At 37.5% G+C, this 14,671-nt stretch overlaps 1 protein-coding gene across 5 annotated transcripts in view; it reads left to right on the forward strand.

Moving 5' to 3' along the window:
• LOC116698864 (collagen alpha-1(XV) chain) overlaps positions 1 to 13,154 on the forward strand; it is a 60,090-nt gene extending 46,936 nt beyond the window's left edge. For all 5 annotated transcript variants that reach the window (XM_032531084.1, XM_032531080.1, XM_032531083.1 and 2 more), the window contains 10 exons: positions 1,224 to 1,249; positions 1,406 to 1,504; positions 1,757 to 1,901; positions 2,064 to 2,128; positions 2,857 to 2,988; positions 3,110 to 3,208; positions 3,406 to 3,480; positions 10,422 to 10,619; positions 11,274 to 11,389; positions 11,953 to 13,154. In XM_032531084.1, the coding sequence (XP_032386975.1) occupies positions 1,224 to 1,249; positions 1,406 to 1,504; positions 1,757 to 1,901; positions 2,064 to 2,128; positions 2,857 to 2,988; positions 3,110 to 3,208; positions 3,406 to 3,480; positions 10,422 to 10,619; positions 11,274 to 11,389; positions 11,953 to 12,175 (1,178 nt within the window). In that variant the 3' untranslated portion in view covers positions 12,176 to 13,154. The remainder of the gene's footprint in view (positions 1 to 1,223; positions 1,250 to 1,405; positions 1,505 to 1,756; positions 1,902 to 2,063; positions 2,129 to 2,856; positions 2,989 to 3,109; positions 3,209 to 3,405; positions 3,481 to 10,421; positions 10,620 to 11,273; positions 11,390 to 11,952) is intronic.
• Positions 13,155 to 14,671: the final 1,517 nt, after the last annotated feature.

Here is a 14,671-nt window from a genome sequence, read left to right on the forward strand (position 1 = left end):
TGCTCTCTCACCTTACACCTGGGTTCCCATGTGGTTAAAACCATTTTATATATATATATATATATATATATATATATATATATATATATATATATATATGTGTGTGTGTGTGTGTGTGTGTGTAAGTGTGTAGTACTGTGCAAACGTTTTTGGCAGGTATGATTAATGCTGTAAACTAAGACTTTCAAAAATGGAAGTGTCAATAGTTCATTTTCATCTATTAACAAAATGCAGTGAATGAACAGAAGATCTAAATCAAATCAAGATTTGGTGTGACCCCCCTTTGCCTTCAAGGCAGCATCAATTCTTCTAGGTACACTTAATCCCAGACACACTCGATGATGTCGAAGTCAGGGCTCCACCATGCTTCACTGTTGGGTGCACACACTCATTGTCCCACTGGTTTCAGCCAGTTCTGAGCTGATGCCACTGCTGGACATCTCCGATTTCAAAGGGAAACGAGCTTGATGTGTTTTCTATCTGCTCCACTACATTTCCTTGGCCGACCACTGCGTCTAGGCAAGGCAAGGCAAGGCAGCTTTATTTGTATAGCACATTTCAGCAACAGGGCAATTCAAAGTGCTTTACACAAAGTCAGTTAAACAGATAAAACACAAGTACAAACAGTTAAAAATCATAAACATTAAAAACCAATAAAACACATGAATAGACAGTTAAAAACAAAACAGAAACATTTGGACACATAAAACACAAGAATAAAAGTTACAGTGCAGCATAAGAAATTTAAAGAAATGAGCAGTCATTTAAAGAAAGGCAGCATCAAAAAGAAAGGTGTTCAGCCTTGATTTAAAAGAACTGAGAGTAGCAGCGGATCTGCAGGTTTCTGGGAGTTTATTCCAGATATGAGGAGCATAGAAACTGAAAGCTGCTTCACCCTGTTTAGTTCTGACTCTGGGGACAGAAAGTAGATTCTCAACGATTCTCAACGTTGCCTGACTTTTTGTACCTGTAAGAATTAATGCTGGTTTGAAGGCAAATAGTAGTAACACCAAATATTGATGTGATTTCGATTTTGTAAATTGATAAAAATAAACAATCATTATATTTTTGAAAACATTCTTAGAATACAGCATTTTCTCACACCTGCCTAAGACTTTTGCACAGTACTGTGAATATGTATATATATATATATATATATATATATATATATATTGTATATGTAGAACTTATACTCATTAAAGTCTTCTCATTTTTCTTCTCAGCACCCGGGTTTCCAGATGGAATTGTGGTGAGTACTGATTCAGAATACACTCAAATCACTGTGACATGTGTGAAGGGGGACGCTGGCAGTGAGAGACTCAGAACTTCTGGATCCTCCTGAATTTGTCTTTAAATGGCGTGTGGTTGATCTTCAGTATTTGTCACTTTTTTGTGGATCTCTAAGGGTGCAAGTGGTGATAAGGGATACAAAGGTCAGAAGGGAGAGAAGGGTGACGTCGGTCTGCCTGGTCCACCAGGACTGCCCGGGAGGTCAGGACTTGTGGTAAGTTCTAATAATCATAAGCTACATCCAGAAAATACTGTTCCACTTAGTTAGTAATTATTCAGGTATTGGAATTATGAATTGTAATCAATGTCTCGGATCACATGACCTATATATATATATATGCTAATGTTTGCTGAGTTTACTGTTGTTGAATATCTTTGAGGTTGCGTGTACCACAAAGTGAAAATGTTCACCTGAATAAAATGGTAAAAAGCAGTGAGGAATTGCTAGATGACTCTGTTCCTGTAGGGTCCAAAAGGGGAGTCGATCGTGGGTCCTCAAGGACCTGTTGGTCCTGTGGGCGAACCTGGGGCCCCTGGGTTCGGACGACCTGGTCCCCGAGGGCCGCCTGGTCCTGCTGGACCCCCAGGACCTGCACCTGCATATGGATCGGGTATGTGAATGTGCGAAAAAGATGGAGACCTTCGCTCATACCCATAAAAGTTATAGATCTCATGTATTACATGTCAGTCTGACTGGAACCATTGTCTTGTATCTGTTAAATGTATTTCTGACGTGTCATCATCATCATCATCATCATCATAATCATCATCAGGTGTTAGTACCCCCGGCCCTCCTGGTCCTGCTGGCCCACCAGGATCTCCAGGATATGCCAATCCGGTAAAGTAGCTGCCATTTAGCAAGGCATTTTACCTCAATCTGATGTTTTTTCACTTGTCAAGGGCTGTCTTTTGCACTACAAGAAATATACAGTACATACTAACATTTAACATTTAATGCGTACGTTTTTATGTTGTACCACAGAGTGTATGCATTTACAATGCTTTAGTCCTAATAATATAATAATAAGGGTCGTTTTATGTTCTAGTTTTATTTCTGATAGAGTAATGTTAGATATTCTATCTAACATTGTTTTTTCAACAGACATTTACATCGATAGTCTGGCATTATAATTTATTTGCCTTTGGTGTACTGTGGAGTGGTAAAGACTGTTTTTAGTGGCAGGCTAGCAGATACTGTTGACTTGCACTAGCCTAGCACCAGCCAACTCTGCAACTGGAAGGAGTGGATGAAAAGTGGTGAAAACTGTCTCACAAACACACTGGCTACCTTGGAAATAAGGTCTTATGTTCAAAATTCTGAAATTATTATTTTTTTGAATTTTTTTAAGTAAAAAACGAACAGTCCCTAAAAATCTCAATTTTTTTTTAGAATTTTTGTGAATTTAGTGACATTGTCTGACTTATTTTAACATGATTTGTCTTAATATTGACACTTATTTGGACAAATGTCCAGAACAGATTTATCTGTAGTATAGATACATTGATAAAATGACTCTTACTAGTAAATAATGCCAGTATGATGCTGTGATTGTTGTGTATGTTCAGGTAACTATCTATAAGACGAGCCACGCTCTGAGCAGAGAGACTCAACGGGCTGCAGAGGGAACCTTCGCCTACGTGTCTGAGAAGGGAGGAGAGCTCTACATCAGAGCGCGCAACGGCTGGCGCAAGATCCAGGTGCGTATGCGGATATGTGTAAGTTTGGATCAATGTGTGGACATAACCTGATAAAAATGGACTTGACTGGGGAAATCAACGTTGGATCATAGCTCTAAACCAGATTCTGTATGTATTTCAGCTCGGAGAGTTAATCCATTCGGGACCTTCCCCCTCAGCAGCGTCTCAGACGATCAGCAAACTACCAGAGTGGACCCAACAACACAGGATCCACAGCCAGGTACACACACACATGCACACACATGCACACACACACACATACACACACCCAGTGAGTGTGAGTTAACTCACAATTCCAAATCTGAGAAGACCTGTTCCTGTCTGAAGTAATGCATACATCTTTGGAAACACCTTTAAAAATATCCTTACATTAAAAAGTAAGGACAAAACACACTAATTCCTGCTTTTGTGGAACAGGAGCTTCAAGATGGCAGTCGAGGATATCAGCCCAGCTATAATGTACTACCACAGACCTTCAATGCTGTACCTGGGGTGAGTGTACCAAACACACACCTACCGACTCATAGATACATACATGCACGCATAGGTCCTTCAAACAACTTCCCTGCTGTACCTCGTAGAAGACTGAAAACACAAGGGGACTGTGCATTTGCTCTCCTGGGTCCCGGGCTTTGGAATAGTCTTCCTCTGGGACTCATGTCAGCAAACTGAAGACCTATCCATCTCTTTTCTAAATGTTTTTGTGCTTGAGCCATGTGCTCTATTTTGAATAGTAGCCTCTAATTGTTCTGGTGTAATGTATGTGCTGCTGTAATGTTTGTGTTGTACTCATCTTTTGTTCTTTTAAACTTTTTTTTGTAAAGCACTTTGTAACAAAAGATGCTATGAAAAACAAGAAAATGCATTATTTATGCATATATATTCCTAATACTTATATTATTGTTATCATAACACAAATACACACAATATACTGTAAAAAAATAATTAATATAAATCAATTGCAAAGCTGTGTTATTGTTCATATTACTGTCTGTAATTGTAACAGCAGCTGATCCTTCATGCTTTGCATTGACTTGATGTTTAATTATCACACAAAGAGCACTCGTAAACGTCCCATTGAATAAACCTAAAAAAGCCTAAAAAATAAGTGGTATTAATATAATGACCTCACCTTGAGCACCAGGAAAAGTGATAAAAAGGCATAGTGAAGTTTTTCAATAAAAGTCACAGTATTGAATGTTTAAAAAAAACTTTTTAAAGTCATAGTATAGCATGTCATGATTTGAATACTGAACCTTGTGTCTTCAAACCATTCTATCACCCTAAGCTATCAGACCAACGACAAACACTAGGGCTTGGGCACATTTGCCTCTTTCACTTGATTTATTGGACATCAAAACTTACCAAAGCATTTTAGGTTTGAACGCTTAACCTTCCGTCTTTCAACCATGCTCTCATCTCCGTGAGCTATCTGACCCGACACAAAAGCTAAGCAAGAAAAGGTCATGGTATAGTATGTTGAAAAAAGTGATTAAAACCGTCATAGTATAACATGAACCTAAAGTTTACCATGAGTCATAAAAATTAATGAAAAAAGTCATAGTAAAACATGTCAAAAAAGTCGTAGCATGTCGGGAAAAGTGAAAAAAATCATAGTATAGTATGTCGAAAAAATTAATAAAAAAAAGTCATAGTATAGTATGTCGAAAAAATGTAAAAAAAATTCATAATCGAAAAAAGGGATAAAAAAGTCATAGTAAAACATGATGAAAAAGTTATAGCATGTTGAAAAAAGTGACAAAACGTCATAGTATAGTGTGTCAAAAAAATGTATTAAAAAAGTATATTATGTAAGCTATCTGACCTGACACGAGACTTCTGTTTAAAAAAGTGATGAAAAGGTCATAGTATAGTATTTTGGAAAAAGTGATGAAAAGTTATAGTAGAGTATGTCGAAAAAGTATCATTAAAGTATGTCAACAAAAGGGATTAAAGTCACAGTATAGAATGTTGAAAAAAGTGATAAAAAGTCATAGTATAGTAAGTTGTAAAAAGTGATAAAAAAGTCATAGTATATTATGTGGAAAAAATTGATAGTGATAAAACGTCATAGTTTAGCATCTCGAAAAAGGTGATAAAAAATGAATTGTATTTTACGTCATCTTTTTTCATTCTTTATGACTGTAAGTGGTTCTGAAACGTTTACATTCTCTGGGATTTGAACGCTCAACCTTTGGACGCTTAAGCATGGCCTTATCACTCTAAGTTATCTGACCTGACGTAATCTTCATGTCTTTGGGTTATTTGTCTCTTTCACACAGTAGCTTGGACTTAAAAAATTTACCATGAGTCATAAAAATTGTTGAAAGAAGTCATAGTTAAACATGTCGAAAAAGTCCTAACATGTCGGAAAAAGTGAAAAAAATCATGATATAGTATGTTGAAAAAATGTATAAAAAAAGTCATAGCATAGTATGTTAAAAAAATTTAATAAAAATTCAAAGTCGAAAAAAGGGATAAAGTCATAGTAAAACATGTCCAAAAGTTATAGTATAGCATGTCAAAAAAAGTGAAAAAAGTCATAGTGTAGTATGTCAAAAAATATATATCATGCAGCATCATAGCACTTAGTAGATTAGCCCTCACAGCTAACACATAAACACAAATTTACCATAAGTCGTAAAAAGTGATAAAAAAGTCATATTATAGTATGTCGAAAAAATGTATTCTATATATATCATGTCAAGACTTCCTGTCATCTAGTTTCATTTTTTTATGACTGTAAGTGGTTGTGAAACATTTGCATTCTCTGGGATTTGACCACTCAACCTTAGGAAGCTTAAGCTGACCTGACCTATGCTTCATGTCTTTGGGATATTTGTCTCCTTCACTTAGTAGATTGGCCTTGAACATTTACACAGACATAAGTTTACCATGAGTCATAAAAATTGATGAAAAAAGTCATAGTAAAACATGTTGAAAAAGTCATAGCATGTCGGGAAAAGTGAGAAATCATAGTATAGTATGTTGAAAAAATTGATGAAAAAAGTCATAGCATAGTATGTTAAAACAAATTAATAAAAATTCATAGTCAAAAAAAGGGATAAAAAAAGTCATAGTAAAACATGTCGAAAAAATGTTATAGTATAGCATGTTGAAAAAAGTGATAAAACGTAATAGTATAGTATGTCGAAAAAATGTATTAAAAAATTATGTTATGTTAGCTATCTACCTGACACAAAACTTATGCTTGAAAAAATGATGAAAAGGTCATAGTATAGTATGTTGAAAAAAGTGACAAAAAGTTATAGTATAGTATGTCGAAAAAAGTAAAAAAAAGTATCATTAAAGTATTTCAACAAAAGGGATTAAAGTCACAGTATAGTAATTTGTAAAAAGTGATAAAAAAATCATAGTATAGCATTTTGAAAACAGTGATAAAAAAGTCATATGTTGAAAATAGCAATAGAAAAATCATAATATAACATATCCCAAAAAGTCATGGTATAGTACGTTAAAAAAATTATTAAAAAGTCATAGTCAACGTCATAGTTTAGCTTGTCTAAAAAGGTGATAAAAAAAGTCATAGTATAGTATGTCTGAAAAATGTAATAGAAATTCATAGTTGAAAAAAGGGATAAAAAAGTTATAGTATAGCATGTTAAAAAAAAGTGATATGAAGTCATAGTATCCATCCATCCGTCCATCTTCGACCGCTTATCCGTATCGTGTCTCGGGGCAGCAGCTCCAGTAGGGGCCCCAACTTCCTTTCCCGAGCCACATCACCAGCTCCGACTGGGGGATCCCGATGCGTTTCCCAGGCCAGGTTGGAGATATATCTCTCCACCTAGTCCTAGGTCTTCCCCGGGGCCTCCTCCCATTTGGACGTTCCTGAATACCTCCCTAGGGAGGCGCCCAGGGCATCCTTACCAGATGCCCGACCACTTCAACTGGCTCCTTTCGACGCGAAGGAGCAGCGGCTTCTACTCCGAGCTCCTCTCGGATGACTGTGCTTCTCACCCTATCTCTAAGGAGACGCCAGCCACCCTCCTGAGGAAACCCATTTCGCCGCTTGTACCCTGGATCTTGTTCTTTCGGTCATGACCCAGCCTTCATGACCATAGGTGAGGTAGGAACAAATTGCCCGTAGATCGAGAGCTTTGCCTTCTGGCTCAGCTCTCTTTTCGTCACAACGGTGCGATAAACAGATGTAATACCGCACCAGCTGCTCCGATTCTCCGACCAATCTCACGCTCCATAGTCCCCTCACTCGCGAACAAGACCCCAAGGTACTTAAACTCCTTCACTTGGGGTAAGGACTCACTCCCTACTCGAAGAAAGCACTCCATCGGTTTCCTGCTGAGAACCATGGCCTCAGATTTAGAGGTGCTGATCCTCATCCCAGCCGCTTCACAATCGGCTGCGAACCGATCCAGAGAGTGCTGAAGGTCACAGACCGATGACGCCATCAGGACCACATTATCCGCAATAAGCTGCGATGAGATCCTAAGCCCACCGAACTGCAACCCCTCCCCGCCCCGACTACGCCTCGATATCCTGTCCATAAATATTATAAACAGGATTGGTGACAAAGCGCAGCCCTGGCGGAGGCCAACCCTCACCTGGAACGAGTCCGACTTACTGCCGAGAACCCGGACACAGCTCTCGCTTTGGTCGTACAGAGATTGGATGGCCCTAAGAAGGGACCCCCTCACTCCATACTCCCATAGTCATAGTATAGTATGTCAAAAAAATTGATAGTGATAAAACGATGAGTGATAAAACGTCATAGTTTAACATGTCGAAAAAAGTCACATTATGGCAATTAGTGGGAAAACAGTCGTAATATAGTATCTCCGTGAGCTATCTGACCCGACACAAAAGTTAAGCAAGAAAAGGTCATGGTATAGTATGTTGAAAAAAGTGATAAAAATGTCATAGTATAACATGTCAAATAAAGTCTTTGTATAGTATGTCGAAAAAAGTAATGAAAAGAGTCAAAGTATAGCTTGTTGAAAAAAGTGATAAAAAGTCATAGTATATTATGTCGAAAAAAAATTACCAAAGGTATAGTATGTTAAAAAAGTCATAAAAAGTCAAAATATAGGATGTCAAAAAAAATCCTAGCATAGCATGTTGAAAAATATGAAAAAGTAATCCTATTGTTGCATAGTATGTTGAAAAAAGTATTAAAAAGTCAAAGTATAGCATGTCAAAAAAAGTGAAAAAAGTCAGTGTAGTATGTCAAAAATATATATCATGCAGAATCTAGCATTGTTGCACTTAGTAGATTAGTCCTCAAAACTTACATAAACACAAATTTACCATAAGTCGTAAAAAGTGATAAAAAAAGTCGTAATATAACATGTCGAAAACAAGTTGTAGTACAGCATGTCAAAAAAAAGTGATAAAAAAGTCATAGTGTAGTACGTCGAAAAAATGTGTTAAAGTATATTATGTAAGCTATCTGACCTGACACAAGACTTACATTTGAAAAAGTGCCGAAAAGGTAGTATGCTGAAAAGAGTGACAAAAAGTTATAGTATGTCGAAAAAAGTAAAAAATGTAACATTAAAGTATGTCAAAAAAAGGATAAAAGTCACAGTATAGAATGTTGAAAAAGTGATAAAAAGTCATAGTATAGTAAGTTGTAAAAAGTGATAAAAAAGCCATAGTATAGCATTTTGAAAACAGTGATAAAAAATATCATATCAAATATCATAATATAATATGTTGAAAATAGCAATAGAAAAATTATAATATAACATGTCCAAAAAAGTCATAGTATAGTACGTTAAAAATAGTAATAAAAACTCATAGTCAAAACAAGTGATAAAACGTCATAGTTTAACTTGTCTAAAAAGGTGATAAAGTCATAGTATAGCATGTCGAAAAAAGAGATTAAAAAAATCATAATATAACGTGTCCCAAAACGTCACAGCATAGTGTGTCAAAAAAAAAAGTGATAAAAAAGTCATATTATGGTACGTTAAAAAAGTGCATTCATCTCTCCAAACTAACGGAGAGTTGGGAAAGAGAGTGACACAGAAACAACTTTTCCTGTAATATGGGTCTTGAAAATAATTGCACCCTCTAATATTTGAACACTCAACCTTCAGTCTCCCAATCATTGTCTTATCACTCTAAGATATCCAACCTAAAAAAAATAGCTCCGTTTTTGAAACATTTGTCTCTTTTACTTATATTGGATCTCAAAACGTACCAAAACTTTTAAGATTCAAACACTCAAAATTCTGTCTTCTAATCATATTTTCATCTCCCTAAGCTATCAGAGATAATACAAGTTTCGAGTTTCTGGCATATTTGTCTCTTTCACTTAGTAGATTGGACCTCAAAACTTACAGAAATATATAAGGTTTAAACCAGGGGTCTTCAACAGGGGGTCCGCGACCCCTAGGGGGTCCGCGGAGGTACTGCATGGGGGTCGCGAAAGTTTTGGTTGATTAGACTTTTTTTTTTATATCCCCCCCCTCCCCCCTGCAATTTTTTCCACTAATTGAAATGTCTTTAAATACACATTAACATGAATTCAACACACTGTAGTAAACAGATTAATGGAGGCAGAAGATGTCTTTCAGTCATCAATGCACACATGGCACTATAGGACCAGTTTGATAAAACACAATTTTATACAATATATATAATTAGGGGGTCCCCGCTCCATCTCGCCATCAGTTTGGGGGTCCTTGGCCTGGAAAACGTTGAAGACCCCTGGTTTAAACACTTAACCTTCCATCTTCTATGCATACTTTCATCTCTCTAAGCTAACTGAGATGACAGGACAGTTATGTTTTTGTCATATTTTTGTCATATTTTTCTCTTTCACTTAGCATTTGAGACCTCAAAGACTCAACCTTCTGTCCTCCAATCATTCAATTTAAGCTATCTGAACTGAAGTTTTTGTCTCTGTAGTATGTTGAAAGAAATTGATAAAAACGTCATAAAAAAAGTCATCAAAAAAGTTATCAAAAAAGTTATCAAAAAAGTTATCAAAAAAGTGATTCAAAAAAGTCATAGTATAGTATGTTAAAAAAAAAGTGCATTCATCTCTCCAAACCAACAGGATGGGATAGAGAGTGACAGAAACACAACTTTTTTTCTACCGCTCTTTGTATTCTTCATTCCTTAGGAAATAAAAGCACCCTATAGAATTTGAACTGTCAATCTTGTGTCTTCCAATCATACTCTTATCTCCCTAAGCTAACTGACTGACAACCACTAAAAAGTGATAAAAGAAGTTCTTGTATAGTATGTCAAAAGGGATGAAAAAGTCTTGGTATAGTATGACAGACAAAAGGCACACACGTTATATGGAAAAGCATGCGCCTACCCACACCATGGACAGTGGAGACCCACACTCGAGCACGGAAAAGTGAACACATTTTCTAATAGCCGGAGATTTTGTGAATAGTTTAAAGCTGGAATGACTGACTGAATTTCCTCTTTCCCAGCTCCATCTGGTGGCGCTGAACACCCCGCTGAAAGGGGACATGCGTGGCATTCGCGGGGCAGACTTCCAGTGCTACCAGCAGGCCCGCTCCATGGGGCTGACAGCCACCTACAGGGCCTTCCTGTCCTCGCATCTCCAGGACCTAGCAACCATCGTGAGGAAGGTGGATCGCAATGACATGCCCGTAGTTAACCTCAGGGTGAGGAGAAACCTTTAGAACCTTCAATATGTTTTTTTTTTTTCTTGGGGTTAGGGCATGTCGCCCACTGTGTTCCTGCAGGTTTAAAGTTACACTGAGCAATGGTAATAGATGATTTGTTTATTGTTGACATCCTCTCCTCTCCTCTCCTCTCCATTGGATTTGTTTATTTTTGGTCCAAAATACAGTAATAAAAAAGAGACACATTTTTTTTAACTTTCTGACTCTGTCTGCAAAGTTGGCCATCCGCCAACTAATTCTATTTTATTCTAACTTAACTTAACTTAACTTTTTTCTCCTATGTCTCTGTAATGTGTATTAGTGTTATTCTGATGTGATTTAGGAATTTTCCCCAGTGTGGGAAATCTATCTTATCTTATCTTATCTTGTCTTATCTCATCTTATGCCAGTTCTGGAAGGACTGGTCGAGGCCCGATTGAGGGTGGAACATTCCTATTACCAGATGATGGACAATTTCAGTTGTTTTGGGGCTGTAGGGGGCTGGTATGCTCTGTGGGGGAGGATGGGGAGTTGCTGGTGAATGTTTCAGCACATTTCTATTTGTTTGACAGGTTTTGTAGATTTTTTGTGATTGTGATTCTTCTCTCCAAATAATCCAATAAAACCTTCTTCTCCCCTCTCATCTCCTCTCAGGGTGAAGTGTTGTTCAGTAGTTGGATGTCCATCTTCTCTGGGAATGGAGGCACATTTGAACCCTCCACACCCATCTACTCCTTCGACGGACGCAACGTGATGACAGACTCAGCATGGTAAGTGTGTAGGATTTGTGTATGACTTTACCAATCATCGGCCTCCATGTGTGCCAGGTGTTGCTTTAGGTACACAATGCCCCAGAGAAGAGGCTAGGTAAAAAGAGACCAGCCACTGTTGCATTAGCTTGACAAGCTAACAGTGTCAGCGATGGATGACATAAAGACAAAATATAGCTTCAGATTTTGGGTTTAGATCTCAAATCTGGTAATACCATTTTGGTTCACAATGCCTAAATAAGGCTGGCATGAAACAGGATCAGTTTTAGACCTTTCTAAACACATACAGTATAGGCAAATTAGAATTTCAATTGACCTAAGTGGCATGTCTTAAGACCTTTGGGAGGAGCACTCGGAGACACACACAGACACAGGGACGAATATGGAAACTCCACACAGAGAGGCTCTTCTTGCTGTGAAGCAACAGTGTTAACCACTGAGGAAACAGGAAGCAACTTCATCACTTCAATGTGTCTCTTTTTAATCTACCTAGCTCTCATTCTGATTTAGCACAGTGGCAGCCTATAACTCCAGTCACTACGTCTCTCCCCCTCTTTCCCCAGGCCAGAAAAGCTAGTGTGGCACGGCTCCAATACGGTGGGCATCCGCGTGACCACCAACTACTGCGAGGCGTGGAGGACGGCTGACGTGGCGGTGACGGGCCAAGCTGCGCTGCTGCAGACGGGGCGACTGTTGGGACAACACACCCGCTCCTGCTCCAACCACTACATAGTGCTGTGTATAGAGAACACATACGTGGGGAACACACATCAAAGGAGGACCTGAGGAGACTGAGGAAACACACCCACTCTCTCTCACATTAACACACATGCAGGCGTGCTGAAAGAGCAAGAGTAGAAAATGTGACACAGTGCACATACATTTTCATTGGAATGGGAAACACATGCAGGCACATACACACATCATGATGACATATCACTGCATAGAAATTACTTTCAAGCACACAGACAAAAGGCACCTTTGTGTACACGTGCGGATGACATACACACACGTTGTAGGAAAAAGCACGCGCCTACACTCGAGTGAACACATACAACGTGCACACACATTTGAGTTCCTTTCACTTTGTTTAGTTTCACCTTTAGCGCCAATGTGTAATCCAACACTTTAATGTTATTTATATTCCCTATGAATATATAATAGCACAGAATCATCACACAGGACATGCACAGTATGTGTGCACATGAGAGATGACTCTGCATATCAAGTTGATCTGAGAAGAAAATAATAACTTAACAGATCATTCCCCTTTACTGCTAATCGGTTCTACTTTGCATTTTTGCTGATCGTTTTCAAATATATGTCATCATTTATGTCATCGTCTTACGTTGTTTTTCTTAATATTTTTCCTGCACTTCTATGCAGCTATTGGTTTCAATCCATTTCCCCACAGTATCAAGTCTACATTATAGTTCTTTTCAGTGTAATGTTACTGCTGCATGGTGATGTCGTTTAGGTGTGGATTGGTTTTTTCAAGGCCAGACCCTGCAGGCAAGCTAGTGGAAAAGAAATACACATTGAAGTGATTATTTTACTACATTTTGTCTATTTGCATCTGCAGATTTTTTTTCAGATGAGTGTATAGGTTGTTTTATCCAAAAATATTCTCATACTCCAAGCAGAAATCTCCACTTCAGTAGTACTTACACATCACACATTCCAGCTGTATTCCTATTTTCTGAAGGTTTTTACAGAGTAGTTTGCAATACATCATTCATAGCCTGATTTGAATCACATTTTATTTTTTTAATATGGCAAAAATGTATTTCTTTGAGTGATAAAAAAGTGAAAATTCACTCTGTAAAACCCTTTGAGTCTAATATGTCAACACAGTGACACATTGAAACAAGAATTCTGATCCTGGCTTTGCCCAATGTTTAGATTTCTGTTCTGGAATTGTGGATTAGTGCATAAATGAGTGCATAGTTCATTATATAATGCATAATTTGCATATTTAAACATTACATTAAAAAAAAAACTAGTAACACAAAAAAAATCTCGTGCTAATGTAACTAATGAACTCAGGGAGTTTCATGATACCTGTTAGTCAAAGTGTGTACCCTATTCACCTGTAGTATCATATTCTGACAAAGGTAAAGTAGACTTGATGTTCACTGTGATGAACAAATCAGCCAAATTATTGTCAAGTAGGGAAAGAGATTAAAACTGTCTGTTTCGAACAGTTAAACATACATTAAAATGCCTAAAACAAACAGCAACATGGTTAGCTTGGATGTGAACTATACAGGAGGATTTCTGATTAGTTGCAAATGAAACTCTGGAAGTTTGAGTAATGATGGTCCATTTACAAATTGTAAGCTCATTTCCAAACACAGTGTTGTAGTTAGGTCTTGTGTATTGAACAGACGTGACGTTTTCAGGCTATGCAGGAAAATATAATAATCAGGTGTGTTTGTGTGTGTGTGTGTGTGTGTGTATGTGTGTGTGTGTGTGTGTGTGTGTGTGTGTGTGTGTGTGTGTGTGTGTGTGTGTGTCATTTAGGAAGGTGATTTCTAGGCAAGGGATGAGACTGGCAACATTTTATATTTCTGATAATGTCAACAAACCTAGTGGAAAGACCCAAAACAGCTGGTCGATGTAGTTTTTAGGGAACACCAACTCAACAGGAGGAAATAGAGTATTTGTTTGGGATTATTTTCAGTGGGGGATTAATAAACATTTGGTGCATCAGCAGATCGATGTATGTGTGACTGAGTCAAAATGAACTACAGTGTGTGTTCATGGTAATGAAGGAACATGTCACCCAATGCAGCAGTGTGGCTTAATGATGTGTTTTTAATAGTTAAGCTCAATGGTACAGAGGGAATAGATATAACAGGCGATACACACTCACACAACATAATTATAATAAGAATAATAAATAATAGTTATTAGCAGGATCAGTTAATTGTTGGTTTTAGTCTTTAAATGGCATGTGAACTATTTGAAATTCATACTGTGTACACTTATATTTCCTCCTCCATATTTTTTCAGGCCACTGTGAAGCCCAAAAGAATTAATAAAAACAACTGCCTGCAGTTAACCAAAAACATTTTACCACTAAAGTCTTCTCTCTGTTAAAGTTACAGATATTAAACATATATTATTGAAGAGAGTCATGCATTGCTAAACCATTTTTTTTAAAATGAGCTAACCCATGTTTAACAAGAACCTTAGGCTTCAAACGCAGGAGAGTACACAGATAATATCAAAGGCTTAATTCGTAAATCGCAGTATGGCGCCCCCGGCTAAAAACATGAC

Source organism: Etheostoma spectabile, chromosome 12 (assembly GCF_008692095.1).
Source record: "Etheostoma spectabile isolate EspeVRDwgs_2016 chromosome 12, UIUC_Espe_1.0, whole genome shotgun sequence".
NCBI lineage: Eukaryota > Metazoa > Chordata > Actinopteri > Perciformes > Percidae > Etheostoma > Etheostoma spectabile.